The sequence below is a fragment of the Littorina saxatilis genome, linkage group LG1 (genome assembly GCF_037325665.1).
Source record: "Littorina saxatilis isolate snail1 linkage group LG1, US_GU_Lsax_2.0, whole genome shotgun sequence".
Classification (NCBI taxonomy): Eukaryota; Metazoa; Mollusca; class Gastropoda; order Littorinimorpha; family Littorinidae; genus Littorina; species Littorina saxatilis.
In genome coordinates this window covers 33840655-33861379 of record NC_090245.1, presented here as the reverse complement: position 1 = coordinate 33861379, position 20725 = coordinate 33840655, and the positions used below count along the sequence as shown (strand labels likewise).

General features: G+C 40.2%; 2 protein-coding genes across 2 annotated transcripts in view; one reads left to right on the top strand and one right to left on the bottom strand.

The window, feature by feature from the left end:
• The first annotated feature begins 21 nt into the window (after nucleotides 1-21).
• On the top strand, nucleotides 22-9513 carry LOC138967636 (uncharacterized protein C18orf19 homolog A-like). The gene is made up of 3 exons (XM_070340244.1): nucleotides 22-307; nucleotides 5082-5472; nucleotides 5888-9513. The coding sequence occupies exons 1-3, from the start codon at nucleotides 196-198 to the stop codon at nucleotides 6219-6221; spliced, it is 837 nt and encodes a 278-aa protein (XP_070196345.1). The 5' UTR covers nucleotides 22-195; the 3' UTR covers nucleotides 6222-9513.
• Nucleotides 9514-10546: 1033 nt separating this feature from the next.
• LOC138967617 (phagosome assembly factor 1-like) overlaps nucleotides 10547-20725 on the bottom strand; it is a gene marked incomplete in the record, with an annotated part of 28625 nt that continues 18446 nt past the window's right edge. Inside the window, 2 exon segments of the mRNA XM_070340226.1 lie at nucleotides 10547-20225; nucleotides 20546-20677. Of these exon segments, the coding sequence (XP_070196327.1) occupies nucleotides 20154-20225; nucleotides 20546-20677 (204 nt within the window).

The window sequence follows — 20725 nt, the reverse complement described above, 5'->3', positions numbered from 1 at the left end:
TAACAAATGTCTATCCGTGATACGTATGACCTTGGAAGGTCATTTAGCGACTATCAACAATAAACAGAAGATGGCGACTTACTTCTACGCACGGGTACCTTACAGTGTTTCTGTTACCTCATCAGCCTGCTTGTGATAATAGCTGTGACTAATTTTGCATTGTGCCTTCCAATTTAGTTTCAAAAGTGTTTCGGTATGTTTCCTTCACCAATGATTATGTCGTGCCGCTTGCTGAATGGAGGATTTTCGGTAGCTTGTCGGTTTGGTCAACTGCGGCATGCAGACGACGTGACGAAATTTGCATCAGGTATTACCAATGACATTTATTTAGAAGCTTCCCCTCCTATCATTAACACTAGCGTGATAGTTTCGTCGAGTCTAGATATGGATTTTATGTCTAATATTAAATGTATTATTTCTAATATAATAATATTATACAGTCATGTTTTATCTTTTGGTGAGATAATTTCTCCGTGTGTTAGGTTGTGGAAGAGTTGCTCCCCTTTAACCTTAACCGTGCTTCCTGGGTCGTCGACGACCCAGAGCCTCACAAAAGTGTCTGTATCGCTAAAACTGTTGGGAGTTTTTGATTGAGACTTCATGTGATCCTCAAACACCATAGAACCTTCCTATTGACCAATTTTTTTAAAGAATTATCCTTGTGAACAAACGAATAAAGACCCAAGCAAATAAAGCAAATAAGATTCTAGGACTTGTGAGAAGGTCGTACGAGTACCTTGACCAAGAATCAATGAGAATGTTGTTCATAGCTCTGGTGAGGCCTCATTCGCAAACTGTGCCTGGAGTCCACGCTTGGAAAAGGACAAAAAGCTTATTGAGGGTGTGCTACGTAGAGCAACAAAGTGTGTGCCGGGTTTGAAGGACCTAGAGTATGAGGAGCGTCTCAAAGTCATGAAGATACCTAGTATGTGTTACAGAAGAGTGAGAGGTGATATGATAGAAGTGTACAAGTTCATGCACGGTGTGTATAACTGCAAGAATCCTCTCGAACTCAATCAGCAGTCTGGTACTAGAGGACACTGTTACAAGATAAAGAAAAACGCATGTAAAACCAGCTTGAGACAGCACTTCTTCACAAACAGAGTTGTAGACACTTGGAATGCCCTGGACAAGTCAACTGTGGAGGCGCTGTCATTAAACAGTTTCAAGATCAGAATTGACAGTGTGTTTAAGGACTACATGTACTGTGCTAAGGTTAGCCACCCAGTGTTTGCCACGAAAGCCACGCATGCCACTCCCAGCCAAATATATATATACGCCACCGAAAGAAAAGTCTAGACAATAAGGCACGATCAAAAGATCGTTACACTAGGCCATCTCAAAGTTAGGACTGTCAATAGTACTGGTCAAAAGATCAGATAGGCCTCGCGGCCTTAGACATCTGCAAATTTATCTTATCTCTTATCTTATCTAATAAACAATTATGTCATTTGAACTACACAGTGCGGATGTTGTGGGTTGTAGCGACCCAGATGGAATTAATGAAGTCGTTTTACGGTGTTTATCCCTATTCGGATGGCGTGGGTCGTGTACGACCCATAATTCGCAAAGAGGTGGTAAAGAGTTTATCCCTATTCGGATGGCGTGGGTCGTGTAAGACCCATACTTTTTACGTTGAATCCTTCTTTAAAAAGTGTGGGTCGCATCATCCGGACTGTGTAGTCTAGAGTGTGATCGGGTGAAGGTTGAAACAAAAAGGCAAGCATTGAGGCCGATACATTTTGTCAAGAAATCATCAGTGTCTCAGTGAAAATGAGCGCTGATTTGCATAGTGTGCAGTGTCCGATCAATAGAACAACTTTTTCTTCCGTAAAAAATACACATCTGAGCTCAGGATCACTGCTGCCACCACCACTGGATCAGCAGTCACCTCGTAATACTTTAAGAGAACTTTCTGGTTTCCGAGCAGCTCTCGCAAGATATCCGCAAGACATGCTTTTTGTTATCCTTCAAAAGTCACGAGAACTACGATCATCAGCCTTCGCAGCTCTCACGAGAAATCCTCACAACATGCTTTTGCTATGCTTTGAAGTTTGCGAGAGCTTGGAATACCGATAGGGTCTCTCTGTAACCATCACAGACAGTGACTTTGCAGTTGGCTGGCAGCTATCAGGGATGGCCAAATCTTACAAATTTAACTTGCCAGCCAAAAACGGCCGAACACATAAAAGCCTACGAGTGCAAAAAAAAAAAAATATATATATATTTATATGTGGGCGTCTCTGATACTGAGCACAGACCAAAAATTTATTAGGTGTACAACTTTGGGGATGTGTTTGGACACATTGCTGCAAATATGACAGAACCAAATGTTATTCATTTGCCTTCTGAGGCATTTTACTAATAAACTGAACGCTCAATATTACAAAAATCTGTTCTTGTGAATTTATAATATATTTTTGTAATCCGATGAGCGAGTCAAAATGGCGACGAAATGTGTGACATCGGTCAACACGCAACTTTGAAGTGCTCGTTTTTTAAAATTACACAGTTTTCAAATGCGATACAGGTGTTGAAAATACCACAAAGGATGAAAGTTAAATGATGCTAAGCAAAGTTGATAAATGACAAGGCATTTCGCCTAAACAGGCACGGTAAAAAGTCGGTCGCGTACATCCATTTTTCAAGAAAATATGAGAGTAGAATCATCTAAGGCCAGCAAAGCACATACACTAACATATTCAATAACAAATGGTCTCAAGAACTCACATTTTCACTGGCTTCTTTGTGCTGTGAATAGCAAGTCGAATCACACTATGGATGTCTCTTATGAAATCATTATGTTCCCATACCCCAAAGATTCAAGAGACATTTGACTTTGGAAAAAAACACTCCTGAGAACACACCACAAGCATGTTACTCTCCAAACAGTGAATTTTGAATGACAAAATCGATTTAAAATTCAGTAAAATCAATAAAAAAAATATATAATCGAAATGCTGCAAGGCTTGTTTGAATTTTGTTCAAAACTCAAAATAGATGTACACACCAAATGGCTACTGGTTTTGACAAGCAAATTCAATGCAATTTATTCTTCAAAATGACGAAATGGAACGCTGAACGTCATTACAATACGTAATTTCGTCGTGACGTCATCCGTACATATTTCTGTTCGGCCCGTACACTGTTATTCAGCCGGTACACTCAGGTATTTGGCCTGTGAACCTGTACCAGGCTTGATCCTGTTGGAGTAGGCTATAAATATCAGTCTGCTTAACCTCAACGTCTGATGACCACAATCGGTGCAGAAATGAGATATAACGGGTTTTAACTGACAAAAGTTTGTTTTTCTTCTTAACCTTTGCCGGATGCCGCTTTTGACTACACACGCCCGACGATGCAGGTTTGTCTGAACCCATACATTTGAAAGAGGGTTTTTACCGTTTATTTCTCTAACGACGGGGTGGGTTCAGGGAAACCCACAGCGCTACTTCAGTGGGTGCATCGAGTTTCTCCCTTCACCGACTTCTTGCAGGGGAGAGAAAGGGGGAGGGAGAGACTGAGAGAGACTGAGAGAGACTGAGAGACTAAGAAAGAGAGAGAGAGAGAGAGACTAAGAAAGAGAGAGAGAGAGAGACTAAGAAAGAGAGAGAGAGAGAGAGACTAAGAAAGAGAGAGAGAGACTAAGAAGAGAGAGAGAGACTAAGAAAGAGAGAGAGAGAGAGACTAAGAAAGAGAGAGAGAGAGACTAAGAAAGAGAGAGAGAGAGACTAAGAAAGAGAGAGAGAGAGACTAAGAAAGAGAGAGAGAGACTAAGAAAGAGAGAGAGAAAGAGACTAAGAAAGAGAGAGAGAGAGACTAAGAAAGAGAGAGAGAGAGACTAAGAAAGAGAGAGAGACTAAGAAAGAGAGAGAGAGAGACTAAGAAAGAGAGAGAGAGACTAAGAAAGAGAGAGAGAGAGACTAAGAAAGAGAGAGAGACTAGAAAGAGAGAGAGAGACTAAGAAAGAGAGAGAGACTAAGAAAGAGAGAGAGAGAGACTAAGAAAGAGAGAGAGAGACTAAGAAAGAGAGAGAGAGACTAAGAAAGAGAGACAGAGAGAGAGACTAAGAGAGAGACAGAGAGAGAGACTAAGAGAGAGAGACTAAGAGAGAGAGACAGAGAGAGAGACAGAGAGAGAGATCGAGAGAGACACAGAGAGTGAGAGACAGAGAGAGAGAGACAGAGAGAGAGAGAGAGAGACAGAGAGAGAGAGAGACAGACAGTCAGATAGACAGACAGTCAGATAGACGGATAGACAGATAGACGGATAGACAGACAGACAGACAGACAGAGCAACTGACAACAGACATACAGACAGAGAGATACGGACAGACAGACAGAGAGACAGACAGACAGAGAGACAGACAGTCTCTTGGAGACAAACAGGCAGACAGACACTGTTCCGCCGCTTTGGTAATTATGGGTGTAGCAGAACCCGCGCCGTCGGCAGAGGGATAGTTACAATCACTACTACTCTTTAAAAGTATGGGTTTGCGTGAACCCAGGAAGCACGGCAAAGGTTAAAAGGTGTATATCTAAATTCAGTCAGGGTTTGTGGTCCTATCAAACAAACATCGTCAAAATCAAAGAAAAATATCAAACCTTAACTGTTTTTAACGGACAAAAGTTTACTTTTCTTCATCAAAAGTTTGAATTGAAATTTAGTTAGGGACAACAGATCTACCTACAAAATTTCACTTAGATCGGTGAAAAAATGGGGTTTAACGGTTTTTCAAACTGCCAAAACTTTGGTTTTTGTCTTGAAAAGTATGTTATGATATTCAGTTAGAAACAACAGACCTACTAACCAAATTTCACAAAAATCGGCTTAAAAATGAGATTTAACGGACTTTTAACTGCCAAAAATATTGCTTTTTTCTCTTGAAAAGTATGTGTTTCAGTTTAATTAAGAACAACGGACTACTATGCCAATTTTTGTGACAATCCAACTTTAAATTACAAAATGTCACACTCTCCGTGCCAAGATTGAAGACGCCCACATATATAAGTGGGAGTTGCAACCCCTAAATACAGTATAAGAAGAAGATATGTCTTCAAGTGTCTTTTTTTCTTTTTCAGGCTTCCTGCAAGTGCAGCAGAGAAATTATTACAGAAGCTGGCACCCACAGCGACCAGAAAGCACAGCCCTCAACTTTCTACACCTAAATCACTTTTCTTCAAAGGCAGTTTTAAAAAAGGTCAACCCTTTCAGTGAGATTGCTGGCTGTGGACACTTTTTGCAAGTGAGAGACTATTCAACAAACCCTGACCCTAAAAGTAGCAACAAATCAGGGGGAGCCACCTCCGGAAGTGAAAACACGCAGCCACCAGCAGCACAGGCAGAGGAGAAAAACCTGAGCATCTTTCAACGTTTCAAGCTAGCTTACAAGAAGCACGGGAAGGTTCTTGTGGGTGTGCATGTGGCCACCTCCATCGTGTGGTATGGCTCATTCTACACTGCCGCAAGATGGTGAGTAAGAAAGCACAGAGGGCTAACCTAACCCTAACCTGAAAAAAATATGTAAACTTCTTCTTTTTCAGCGTTTGATGATGGTTGTGTCTAAATTCGTTGGCGTCTAAATTCGTTGGCCTGTGATGTTGACAATGTGGGCTGTAATATGTAAACAAAATTAATATAAATGAACAACAGTGAGATAGCCTTCTGCACCATATGATTTTTTCCTTGAGGTGGACTGACATTTTTGTATGCATAAAGCACAATTGCTTTCAATGTTTTATTCCCTGCAATATTTTTCTTGTATCCCCCAGCCCTGTTTAAGCTAATGTTTAAAAGAAAATTCTCCACATTAAAAAAAGAATTGTTAACAGTTGTTTTGTTTTTGGATTATCCATTTATTTCAATATTTCAATGCGCATCTTTTCAGTGGGTTAGACCTTGTGCCATACATGGAGCAGTGGGGTATGAGCGAAACTATCATCAAACCGTTCCGGGCTGGAGGACTTGGGGACTTTGCCCTCGCCTACCTGATGTACAAACTGGCCACACCTGCTCGCTACACCGTCACTCTAGGGGGCACCAACCTCTTCATCCGCTATCTACGCAGCAAAGGCAAGATGGCGCCTAAGTCACAGGAAGATTCGTTGCGAAAGTTCTACAAAGAAGGCTCCGACCTGCGCAAAGAACGGCTACAAAGACTGAAAATTGCCAGGAAGAAGAAGAAAGAGGAGAAAGAAAGAAAGAAAGGAAAGCATGTTTAATTTGTGTGTGTGCTCGTGTGTGTGTAGAGGAGTTATGTTTGTTTTATGTAAACTGAAAATGGGGGCTCCATTGTATCGGTGAAAACATCCACAGAGGAATGTTTCACTGTGATTATGAAATCAGAAATGATTGTGCCTATTTTGCAAGTGTGCTGTATAATTTTGAGTCCCTTGCTGGCGGATGTGAAAAATAAAAAATTCTGTTTGCGATGATTTGTTTGAGTAATTGTGTTTTTATAAGTAGCTTTGACAGATTTTGTGTGAGGTAGGACAATAGAGCGTCAGGGTTGTGAGAAACAGGGAGAGTGTAGACATCTATGAATGCATGTGTTTATGTTATCCCTGTGTGTTTATCTGTCAGTGTCATTGTATGTCATTGTGTGTGTGTGTGTGCATGTGTGTGTGTGTATGTGTGTGTGTGTGAAGTTTTATTATTGCTTATGAAAAATTTACATGAAAGAATAATTAAGGTTAAAACAGAACCATCTGTGATACATGTAAGAGACTTTATTTCACACAGATTAAATGGAAATAACCTGCTTAATTCAAGAAAATGCACTTCCCTGTGTTATTCGAACTTGTGTGAAAGATGTGTGTCTGGCAGAGATTTGTACTTGAAAAGATACTTCCATGACAGATGCAAGTGATAGATATCTCATGGAGATATATTTTGAAACTACCAGTCAAAGTGAACCAATTTTGTTTTTTGTAAATGTTTTATGTAGATCGTTGTTTTTCTCTCTCATTGTAATGTATTAAAGCTGCTTCCAAATGTACCCCCCGCGGGTTAGGGGGAAGAATTTACCCGATGCTCCCCAGCATGTCGTAAGAGGCGACTAAGGGATTCTGTTTCTCCTTTTACCCTTGTTAAGTGTTTCTTGTATAGAATATAGTCAATGTTTGTAAAGATTTTAGTCAAGCAGTATGTAAGAAATGTTAAGTCCTTTGTACTGGAAACTTGCATTCTCCCAGTAAGGTAATATATTGTACTACGTTGCAAGCCCCTGGAGCAATTTTTTGATTAGTGCTTTTGTGAACAAGAAACAATTGACAAGTGGCTCTATCCCATCTTCCCCCCCTTTCCCAGTCGCGATATAACCTTCGTGGTTGAAAACGACGTTAAACACCAAATAAAGAAAGAAAGAAAGCTTCCAAATGTGCCAGTAACTAGTCGTTTGATATCAAGAAAATATATACGTCACAGTGGAAAGTGGAATCCAGAGGAATCTGAGGTTCCCCAAGGGGAAAGTAGAATTCCAGTTTCCCCTCGAGGAAACTGGAATTCTACTTTCCTCTGGATTATTGCCAGATGAAACTGGAATTCCAGTTTCCTCTAGGGGAAACTGCATGGAATTCAATCTCTAGGGGAAAGTAGAATTCTACTTTTGCCCTAGTGGAAACTGGAATCAGACTTGAAAATTGCTTCATTTTGTGCCAGATTTGACTGAACTTTAGAACGTAGTCCTGCTGACCGACTAAGTTTTTTTTCAGCATTTTACCCAAAACATATGTTTTTTCCTTGTGTATGTAGTGGAATCGACAATGCTGAATTGTAGAGTGTTGTGGACAGATGTCGTAACTATTTTTTGTTTGTGATGGAAGAGTTAACCAAGCCAATTTAACGTTCATTCATAATTTATTGCACACACACTCACATCTTTAATTACACGATATGGTCTATTATTACCAATTCAGTGCCCCATATGGCTTTTTGACCAATCAGGACGGATTCTAGGTGACCCTTTAAATGTTATAACGTTCAGGCAGGGACCCTGTTTGTTTGGAAAAAAGCCGTATAGAGTCTGCGGGGAAAAAAACAGAGTCCGTCGGGTTAACCTAGACGAACCGTTTTTTAAAATTTTTTTAGGCCTTATCAAAATCCCTTTATCCAGAAAACATTGAAGGTAGGCTCAGGTGCATTGGATGACAATACATGAAACAGTACTTACCTCCCATTATCGCTCTGGAGAATTCTCGGAGGTCCAAAACTGCAGAACTGGTCGAAGAGATGACTTGCAACCTCAGCAGCCCTCTTAGACTTCAAGGCGTATGCCCAGCTGTACTTGGAGAAGCAATCTCGGGCGTGCAGAATGCACTTGTACTCATTGTCTGGTCGGCTTCTAAAGTCAATTGGGTCGATCTGAACTCGAAGAAGGAACGACAGGTTGATCATCGCCTTGCCTGATGGTAGACTCTTCACTGCTTGCCTTTGGCAGCAACTAGTGCAGGTCTTGAGGAAAATGTCAATTACATCCCATTTGATTTCCGCGTAGTTGCTTTTGACTTCTGCCCAGGTCTTGTCTCAGCCAGAATGGCCAACATTAGTGTGTCATGTGGAGATTGTTTGGAAAATCTCCTCACGTGCGACAACCGGACAACCCGACTTCTTGCAAAATATTATATTCTGCGAGCCGACCATCCCGAGCTTGTACAGCTTTTTGGCCCAATGTTTGAATTTTGGACCCTCTGGACATGCCTCCTTCTCGTCCAAACTGAGCACCCGCAGAACTTTGTTGTATTTGTTTTGGGGCAGGCAAAAAGTCTCTCTATTGTTCATATTCAGTTTTTGTATGTGCGCATCCAATTGCTGGTAGAAGTTTGCTTTTTGTTGCTGGTCACCACTGACACCGTTAATCTCCATACTGTCCTCTGCTTCTCTCTTGGCTGTCAGACTGAGATCTGTGTCGGCAACTTCCCCTTTTCTGTGAACCAGTGCTCACAATTTGTTCTCACCAAGGAGCACTTTATTGCTCCAGTACAGCTTAATGGAGTTGTATTCACGAATTCGTGATCTCAAATCGTGGCAATTAGAATACACCTGGAAAACTGGTAAATAATTTGACATTCACTCAATACCTTTTGTTGTAATAAAACAAGTTCTAAGTCAAGTAAAAATCTGGCACAAAATTAAGCAATTTTCAAGTCTGATTCCAGTTTCCACCAGGGCAAAGTAGAATTCTCCTCTGGATTCCACTTTCCACTGTGACTGTTTAAGTTTGATTCCAGTTTTCAATAGGGCAAAGTAGAATTCTACTTTCCCCTAGAGATTGAATTCCAGTTTCCCCTAGAGGAAACTGGAATTCCAGTTTCATCTGGCAATAATCCAGAGGAAAGTAGAATTCCAGTTTCCTCGAGGGGAAACTGGAATTCTACTTTCCCTTAGGGGAATCTCAGATTCCTCTGGATTCCACTTTCCACTGAGACATATATATAACATGAAATTGAAAGTTGTTTCTGTGTTTTGTGACATCTGTGTTTTTGGGAAAGTGACAGAGAAGACCTTTGAATTGGCTGAATGATTCTGAATTTGTCTCTTGGTATGCCAGCAATGTGTGTGTGTGTGTGTGTGCGCATGTGTGCATGTATTTGGGCTGTTATACAGTACAGTATTTCATGATTCAAAGTGAACTGATGGTTTTGTATGAACATATTCATCAGAAGACTGTTAGTTACATGATTGTTATGAATATATCACTGATTCAGGCGAAAAGTTGAATTCAAACATGACATGATACTGAGTGAAAGTAATAATTCATTGCAAAAGTACTTCTAAACTGTGTTACCCTTGTAGAATTTATCAGATTTTCAATCAATCAATCAATCAATATGAGGCGTATATCACGCGTATTCCGTGGGTACAGTTCTAAGCGCAGGGATTTATTTTTTAATTTTTATTTTATGCAATTTATATCGCGCAGGGATTTATTTATGCCGTGTGAGATGGAATTTTGTTTACACAATACATCACGCATTCACATCGGCCAGCAGATCGCAGCCATTTCGGCGCATATCCTACTTATCACGGCCTATTATTCCAAGTCACACGGGTATTTTGGTGGACATTTTTATCTATGCCTATACAATTTTGCCAGGAAAGACCCTTTTGTCAATCGTGGGATCCTTAACGTGCACACCCCAATGTAGTGTACACAAAGGGACCTCGGTTTTTCGTCTCATCCGAAAGACTAGCACTTGAACCCACCACCTAGGTTAGGAAAGGGGGGAGAAAATTGCTAACGCCCTGACCCAGGGTCGAACTCGCAACCTCTCGCTTCCGAGCGCAAGTGCGTTACCACTCGCAGTTATCCAGTATTTATCGTGTCATTGAAGCAAAAAACTTATAGATTTACTCTCAAAAAATGCAAGATGTCATCTACGTTTTTGGGGGACTGAACTACATTTTTACATGTGTCTATCTGTCTCGTCTATCCATCTGTGCAACAGTGAAAGGGAGAGAGAGAGATATACCAGTATTCATTTAAATCACACACACACACACACACACAGAGTATCACTCAGTAATGGCAACAAAAAGCCAAAACAAAAACACTGTAATGTATTTATTATCAGTAAAAACATCAGTTGCGGTCATACGGAGAAATGCAAAACCAAGCACCACACCCGATGATCCAATTTATGAATGCTATCGAACTTTTAACACTTTTATTAGAATTAATCCACACACAAAAATAACAGGATCTGAGTGAATTTGTATGGAATTAATTGTGAAATACAACAGAGCAACTGATGCTGGGTTTTTTTTTCTCTCCAAAAAGAAACGGAAACATGTACGATCTTAGCTGCGATTGATTATGTCTGAAGTCAATCAGTTTTCCATTGCAGTTAATCTTTTTCAGACAAGCAGGCACATACAGACACACTTACACAACCAAACAAATGCAGTTGCTTTGAACAGTCTTACAAATACATCAACATTTACCATCACTCAAAAATACCTGGATGAATTGTGAGCACATTATCAAGACAGTAACATCACCAACGCTCAGAGGCAGTCATTCCAGATAAGCAGAAAACGTATAGATGTTCACCACACACATGTATAGATGTTCTCTACACATTTGTTTTGATGTTCACAGAAGGGCAACACTGACTTGTAATTTTTTCGTTTCTCCTTGTTATAGGTGCAACTATTATACATGTACAACAGAAGCAAATTGTAACTCTAATTACTGAGCTTGTGCTGTCTATATCTTGCAAAACGCAATTGGACACTAGCTGAGATCATTTTTTGGCAAACATAACACACTTGTTGCAGGGTGCACCAGTGATATTCAATGAAAAAGAGCGAGGTGAAATTGGAGAAAAAAACCTCAGTGACATAACATATGGTTGTAGCAAAACAGGCAAAAACTTAATGAAGATGCAGTTACAGTGATACATTATACCTGCGATGAAAAGATATCCTTAGCAACCGATAAACTTACTTACTTATGCCTTTGACCCCGTCCAGGGCATAGGCCGCCAACAAGAGCTCGCCAGGCACTCCGATCCTGGGCCAATCTCTCCAGTTGTCTCCAGGCGTGTAGCCGATGTGTTTCACCTCTGCCTCCAAGTCACGACGCCAGGTGTTTCTCGGCTGACCTCGTCTCCTCTTGCCCTGCGGGTTCCATGTGAGGGCCTGTCGCGTGATGCTGGTTGTCGTCTTGCGGAGTGTGTGGCCAATCCACCGGAAGCGTCTTTGCAGAATGTCCTGTTCTACGGATAACTGTTTTGTTCGCTGCCAAAGGTCTTTGTTGCTGATGGTGTCAGGCCAGCGAATTCGGAGGATTCTTCTGAGGCAGGTGTTAATGAAGGTCTGGATTCTTCTTGTCATGGCAACTGTAGTTCTCCAGGTTTCGGCTCCATACAGCAAGACTGACTTCACCGTGGTGTTGAAAATCCTGAGCTTGGTGTTGATGCTCAGGTCTGCTGATGCCCATACGTTCTTCATTTGAAGGAAAGCTGCTCTTGCTTTGCCAATCCGGACTCTAACATCAACGTCCGTGCCACCCTGCTTGTCGACAATGCTTCCGAGATAGGTGAAATTGTCTACCTCTTGCAGTGCTTCACCATCCAGCGTGATGGGGGTCGTGTTGGCTGTTGCGTTGGTCCTAAGGACCTTGCTCTTCCCCTTGTGGATGTTGAGGCCAAATCGAGCGGAGTTGTTGGTCACAGTGCTGGTCTTCTCCTGCATTTTTTGTTGGGTATGGGAAAGAAGGGCCACGTCATCTGCAAAGTCCAGGTCATCCAACCGTGTCCAGAGTGTCCACTGGATTCTGTTCCGCTTCTGGGCTGTGGATGCCTTCATCACCCAGTCAATCACAAGTAGGAACAGGAAAGGCGATAGTAGACATCCTTGTCTCACGCCTGTTCTCACTTGGAAGGAGCAACCGATAAAGGTGTCCTTAAATTGCAAGTGGCCTCTCTCAACAAGCATGTTTCAGCCTAGATAAAAGGTTTAGGGTGAACAGATGATGACTCCTGGGAGGTGTTCTCTCATCCTCACACCACAGGTACATGTACTGCTGTACCAAGAACAAAACAGACTACTGAACAATTGCAAATTAAATCAAACAGTAAGGATGCTAATGGATTTAATAGGTAAGATAACAGGTCATAGTGCAGCACACCAAAACAAATTAACAATATTAAATTGATAAATCAATAAATGTAAATGGTTGTCAAAGAAAAACTTCAAAACAAAGCTGCTGATATAAATACTATTCTCAGCATTGCTTCGTAGTCAAGCTGCAGTTTTCGCTGACACGAACATTTTTCACTCTAAATGATATCAACACTGAACAGGAATTATTCAGGCTGTTCAAGTGAAACAAAGTGAACAACACAAACCATACACACTGATCATATTGTTTCCAGAATAACTTTCAGGGGAGGTGGGGTGGGGTGGGGGCAGGGTTATTAAACATCTAGAGTCGCACCCCAAGCCCCCACCCCCTCCCCTCCCTCCTCCCTCATTCGCCTTACTATTAACTACTTGAATTTTTTCTGCATCTGTGAATAAAGCATATCACTTTAATTACATTAACAGCAAAACCAAACACAAAACAAGAAACATCAGAACAAAAGTTTTCAATATAAAAAAAACTACATGTACTACCCACCATTACACAACACAGACCTCATGAAAATGTGTATTTCTACATGCAGAGACATTAGTTTACTACATACACATTGATTCATCTTAAATTCGGTTTGCTACTAAGAACAATTTATAATGAATTTTATCAGTTTTGCATATGTACACAAGTGCAACCTTAACAGGAACATAACTTGTTGTATTAAGAGTGCATTGTGCAAGTAATTTATGACACACAAGGTAAATATATGGAACATATGAACAAATAATCACAATAATTATGTGTAAATGTACATCCTGGAAATGTTTGCAGGTACAATCACTGCACTCTTGCTTAAAGCTAGTATTGTCTCAATAAGTTCTAAGAAGCATGTATTTGTCAAGTTGAACTGAAGTTTCATCCCGAGATATCACCCCTTCCCCTGCAAAGAACAAAATAAAAAGCAAACAAACAAACAACCCACAAACACTGAAAAAAAGCTGTGCAGTGCCTTCATGCAATTTTCATCTACAAACACATTTTTTTAAGATCAACATGGACATGCCAGAATGAATTTGGATACAAGATTTCCCAAGCACAACTGTTTCAAAGTTGGTAAATGAAACGGAACTAAAACTATTGCCATAGTTTATCAAGTTTTATTTTCTTGAAAAAAGTGCCAACACAGGGTGAAATTACCCTTTAACCAGGTTCTTGCATTTAATGCCGCATTTTGTTTCACAACATGGACTTTGTGGTACAGACCTTTGTACCTTTGATGAGAAGACACTTTTGGGACCTGCCAAAAGTGTCCCTACATTCTAGGTGTTCTCTCATAACAGGTACATTTTAACCAGGTTCCCAGATCATGGGCTGACAGAAGTTGTCCTTTATTAGGTGTACTCACATCAGATGGGCATTAAATTATGGGTTACACTGTACACTGAATGTAAGCTGTAAGAACAGTCTTAACACATGTGGTAAGCCCCATGCCGTGGAAAATTGAACATTAAGTAGATGACATCATAATACCCTTGATATCACATTCTAAGTGTAAGTTCTGCTTTCAAGCCACACTCCTTCGGACTTGATTCATTCCAGTCAATGTCACAGGCAACTTAGACTCCTGCAGTGCTCACGTGTACAAGCAAGATTACCACTCATATGTTTGTAAACTTTGAATGTCATTGCCTCTGGGGTTGAAAAATGCAGCCTTTCTCAAAGTGTTCCTGCACACACCCTTTTGTGTATATGACATTTTTATCCTTCAATGACGTACTGTACAAATTCAGATTCAGGATAATTCAGGCTTATGAATTTACAGAAATGTCTTCAGTGGTGTCCTGGTTGTCGAAATAACTCAGAACATGTGTATTTATCTGCGAGACACAAATCTCTTAAATGATCTGAACATAGACCAGGAGGAGCTTATCAATCACAGAAAGAAATTAAAACCTGAGCTGAATACTTGAACAACCTAATGCAAAATACACTGAGCTACTGATATAACGCTGTCACTTGAAATATCACAGATCACAGGTCCATGGCCGAGAGACAATGTACCAAAATGTGTGTTCTGCATACTGCACTTTAGCATTTGCTTGAGTGTCAGAATATTACAAGACCCTCTGGAAGGCATGCTGTTTATTACACTATGTTTCCATCTGATACCTTTTATTAGTTCACAGCTAGTGTGGTTTAAAGCAGATGTGAAACTATTGCTAACATGCCAAATCTCAGCCATGATGACACATAAAAGGAAAATGCACAAGTGAGAGAGTTTGCCCTGTACTTAGGAGAATACATCACTAAATAAGAAGTACATGATGTGTGAGCTCAAGAAGTGCGTGCACATGTATGATCAATATCATCAATATCATCTTCATCATCATTATCATCAAGTCCCCCTTCTCGCAAATCCTGTATGAAAACCAGCCAATGCCAAGAACAATTCAGAAACGGCTACAGTACAGCAATTACAAAATATTGATTTCATGTAAGAAAGAGCATTTTTCCAGCTAAAAACTACCCCTTCTTTCTCCCCCTCTTAATTTTGAAGTTGAAGGTTTAAAGGCACAAAAAGCAATTCTGTGAAGCATTAAAACATGAAAGCATATCTTTTTTAATGTATGCAACAAAATATGAAAGGGACATTCCACACTAGATCAGGCAAATAAATTACTAACCATCCAGTACTTTGTCACCTGTACCCTCTAAAGCTTGACAAAATTGCACGAACATGCAAAGGCACACACTCTCTCCCTCCTTCTGTCGTTCAGTCCCCTAAGCTCCTTCCACGTCAGCCTGAAAGAATTTGTCTCAACGTAACATAGAGTCTGCCTTTTGAACAAACGATTGTAAATTATACATGTGCTCTTTCACACTTGTTCCGTCTGTCTGATCAGAAAATAAAAGTATCACCAGGTGCACATTTTAATCTGAAATCTGCATCAATTTTATTCAAAAGTAATGGCAGTATGATCAGAAAATGTGAAATGAAAGATGATTTCTCAGCTAGAACTGTCCCGACAGTTTAAAGTTTTGTATGTAACACACGTTTTTTTCTCACATCTTCCTGAATATAGTCTGTCCCATGCACAAATCCTAAGCAAAAAATATATCAAGACAGTTAGTAATACAGCTGATCTTAAAAGCAGTAAATATGCAGAAAAGATATTAAACGCAATAGAACGCAAAGCATTTTCTCTCCAAACTTGGGTTTAGTGTCACATCTTTGATGGGTACTGGAGCGCCTTATTAACATCATAGCATGCTTGAAAAACTTCAGAAGAGACCCTTAAATCAAGTCATTATATCGTAAATATCATGGACAACAACAATATGTTAGACCAAATCCATATGCATAAAAAAACACAAATGTCCTTAGTTTTATTGCATCAATTCCATATTTTGGACAACCATTTCCAATCGGCTTACCTTCTCTCAGTAAGGCCAAGGAGGCCGTGATGCTCTTGTTTGGGCTTTTGTTTCTTGAACTTATTGTTGCTCATTTTTTTGTCGTCTAAGTTATACTTATTTTGTTTACTTTAACCATTTAAGAAAATCTGCAGTCAGTTTTATTGAAATGGAAAGAATATTCAACAAAAGAAAAACACACTTAAGCCTAAATATCATACTTCTCAATTTGTCAGTCTGGTAAATATTTTTCATTATCTCTATCATCAGTAACTACCTACATTCCACTTAATACCTCCACAGTCATTATCACACAAACAGTGGAAATGCAAAACAGCAAAGACAGGATAGACAACATAGTGTGCTGCACATGAAACAACGGGACACAATTATGTTCACACTGTATGTATGCAGTAAATGTTTTTAAAGACAACTACATGTACCATTCACATGCAATTTCCAGTACATTTGACACTTCATCCAACATCAGGTTCATACAGCGCTTTTGCACAAACACAATCACACATATGCATAAAGTTGTATATGAACTGAGAGAGAGAGAGAGAGTAACATATATATTAAAATTACTGTGCCAACAGATTTACGGAATCCAACATTATTTACAAAATACATTCTGACCACATCGTTGATTATTTACAGCATTTGTCAAAAGGAGCAAACACCAACTAAACTCATCTTACCTCTTCTGTTTCCTATAACTCAAAACATAAAACCCTCTACAACTTAACATAAAAGTCAACCATGCAGCCAGCTTATATCACACAATATGCCCTGCTTTTTAAGTAAAGATACAGTAATGTGAAATGTAAACAGGAGACGCAACTGCTTCACAGACTTAAAAGATTAAATTGAAAACAAAAATATAGCTAATTAATTATAGCTGCCAGTAGCCCTACTCATTTAAAAAACAAACCCAGCTTTCCATTAAATTAGATTGCTGGTGGTTTATAAGAAGAAGGTGTACCAAATTATTCTATCTTTTCTGTTTGTTTCAAATACCATGGCCTGTAAAACATTTACAAAATTACCTCTATCTATAACTTTGACAAGAGATGGATTTATGCAAAATGAAACAAAAATGTTACCATTTCATTCACAGGACAGACAGGCAGGATTCACGAAGGGTTTAAAAACATTTAAATCAAATTAAAAGGTGTGCATTCTGCAAAACTGTGAAAAAGATTTTTTTTTTTAAAGCCTGCCCTTTGTAATCGATTTATCAAGACAAAATGAAATCTGTAGCGTTGCAGCGAACAAAAACATAGTAGATTACATCATTATGAAAGTGAGCAGAAAAGTTCATTATCAAAAAAGTAACATCGAATCGAGAAAGCTTTCAACTTTTTTTTTAAAGTCACACATCATTTACCCTTCACCTTTTGTCATGCTCTGTCACAGACACTCGTAAGTACACGCCAGGAATCAGACACTATCAGTGCCGTCGCTGCAATTAAGGCCAACAGATCCCCAAAGTAAACTCTCAAAACAGTCAGCATAGCTCACACAGACACAGGCCTCTCAGCCCAAGCCATCGTGCATAAGGCAATTTGTTCGCTCAGCAAGACAAACAGGAAAGACAACACACCCCAGTCTTCACCTCTTCACTTCACGAGTAACGCACACTCAACAATTTACAACAATGCCGTACGACTTCACCAAAACCATCGTAGAACAGAATTCCGCCTGGAAACCAGTGGCCGGCACATCTAAAAGATGGCAGTCTGGGCACACACCATTGTGAATATAGCCTCTTTATTAGGCTTCAACAACTCATCATTCAGTTTCAAAATCACCATCTCTTCCTCTTGCGTTAGTTCTTCTTACCCTAGCATGTGACTGAAGCTCAGTACTTTTAAGATTCAGACACATACGCTCTCAAATCAGCGACACTGCTTGCTGTTGTATTCATCAAAACTCAGCACTCACTTGTTCTTGCTAAAGTGTTGATGACAGTCTTCACTTGCTGAGCTCCTCGGTATCTTGTTTTCAGTGCCGCTTGCATTTTACTCTCAAACCCTGTGTTTTTACTCTGATCTCTTACATTCTGGATTCGAGCAAGACCCTTTCTGTTTCCTTCTGGGGAATACTTCCTTCCCACTTTCAATCTCATCTGCCTCCGTCTAATTTGCATCAAAACCAAAACCCTCTTCTTCATGCTTCCTTGGCGCTGATCATTTTCTGATTCGGTTATTTCTTTCCTCCGTTGCGCATCACACTGTGAGACTAGACAGCATTTCAATGTTAGTTTTTCATAGATTCTTGGATGTTCTGGCACATGCACAACATGAAAAATAGTTCCCACAATTATGGAATGGCTCTTTGCATCTCAACTAAAAACACAGCTTATGAAAAAAGAGACAACACCAGACTTTAAATTGAAAAAATGCCCTCTGTACAGAATAACCTGGTATGTTTTATACTGTACAGTACTAGATCAACAACTGGTGTTCTCGGGGATATCCAGTGGGTGAGGATGCTGTGATGTACCTGAACAGAACGATGATTGGTTTTCTCCTCAGCCCAATGGATGATGGTGTTCAAATTTAACTGACCACTGATTGGTGCTCCTGTTCCTCCAATGGAAATGGTGTTGTGATATGAAATCTGATGTCATATAATGGCTAATCTTCATCAGAAAGTCATGTTTCGCAAATCAAAGAAATGTGTAGGATACCATAATCATCTCATTGTTAGTGTTAATTTTTTTTGGTCAGATCTGAAGAGACTGAAATGTGATTTGTTGCTGCATGTCCAAATAGGCATCCTGTCCGAGACATTCTTGTTTCAAAGATGCAATTATTAAGGAAAATCTTTGCTCTTCACACATGTTAGTCTGAAACAAAACTGTGTCATAAAAAAAGCCTGCGGCATAGACTGAAGCTCTGTAGTTTGATGGCACATTGCATTATTTACCTACACATAATGTACTCATCACGTTAATAAATAACAACAAATGACTGCCCTTCTTGAATCAACGTCAGAAAGATGAGACCCCCTTGCAGGAGAAGCTGTTTGGCGACCTGGCCGCCCTGAAGAAGACAGCAGCATTCGTATGCGCCACAGGAGTGGACGTCTCAAGAAGCGAACAAGAAGAAGAAGAGTCAAAAAGATCTTTCTTTCTTTCTTTATTTGGTGTTTAACGTCGTTTTCAACCACGAAGGTTATATCGCGACGGGGAAAGGGGGGAGATGGGATAGAGCCACTTGTCAATTGTTTCTTGTTCACAAAAGCACTAATCAAAAATTTGCTCCAGGGGCTTGCAACGTAGTCAAAAAGATCAGTTCATGAAGTTTGGAGTGTTCACTTCTTGGCCTTAGGTCAAGGTGTGTAGTCAAAGTGTAGTAAAAATGTATCTAAAACAATTGAACAGCTGTTCAACTGCGAAGGTATCTGATCCACAACAGTGCACAGCTAAAGCTCTTGTTTATCCACCAGACCAACAAGTTGCACTAACCACAGGAGGAATGCCACAGGTTGTGAACGGATGACAACGACGGAATACACACACATTCTCTGAGTAATCACATCTACCTAAGTCAGGGAAGAAAGTTCAGCAGAAGATCCCTGTACAACGACAGAGAACAGATCCACAAGTGTGTGTGATAGGTCAACTCTATCTGGAGCAAATGGCAGAGCACTTCATATGTGACCCTCCACCACGGAATGAGTCGCATGTCACCTTTGCATGATTTTCATATTTCTACATTTTTCTAAAGAGTTTTTTTATGCTCTATCCAGTGGTGAAAACCGTTTTTAGAAAAGAGCCTATTAGAGTTATAAGCCTGTGACTAAGGTGACCCTCACACTGTTACCAGACACTCCCCGGACTTATATTAAGCCTAGCGCAGAACCGCGCGAGGTGACATGCGACTCATTTCGTGGTGGAGGGTCACATATTAGGTTGATAATTACTGGAGCACAAAAACACAGTCGTGGATACATCAGAACACAATTTGCACAAGAATATCCAGCTGAATATCTGCTGTAGATGACTGACTGAGCAGAACACGAAGTTGCATGAAGTAAATGGAGAATGGAGTTGCCCTTACAGAGTCTTGGTGTTGGTCTATAGAAGATGGAGGGAAGGAGGTGGGGGTTCAGAAGGGGGCGGGGGGTGTATTTAGGGTCCAGGACAACATCAAGATGGCGACGGAGAGGGAGCGGGAGGCTTGTACAAGGTGACTGAGGCGATGTGCTGGTTCTGCATCACCTGTAAACAACAAACAAACAAAAAGTGCAAGTACAAATGTGACAAAGTGGTATCTAAAGATCTAAAAAAAGAAAACCACAACAACAAAATGAAAAAGTAAGTGAAGAAAAAGTGGTTGAAGAACCAAGGCAAACGCAACATCGTCACTGTCCCAGGAACACCGGCTAGTCCAAACCCTCTTCAGAAAATTCCTCAAAGACAAAAGGTATAACCTCAATCCCAAAAGAAACGTAACTCAAATAAACAAATAAAATAAAATAAAAACACACAAAGATTTACCTGTTTTTAGGCTGACTAAAAACACACAAAAGATAGCTTACCTCAAAAATTATATCCTGAACGCCGTAGCAGAAAGTGGAGCCAAAGGGGTTGCTGGTGTTGGTAGATGAGGCGCGGTTCAAGATGACCGGTCGCTGCTCCGGTCGTAGCAACAAGGGCTGGACGTCCATCCACTGTTTCACACAACACACGCAGTGTTACTCTACCTTCACTTATTTACC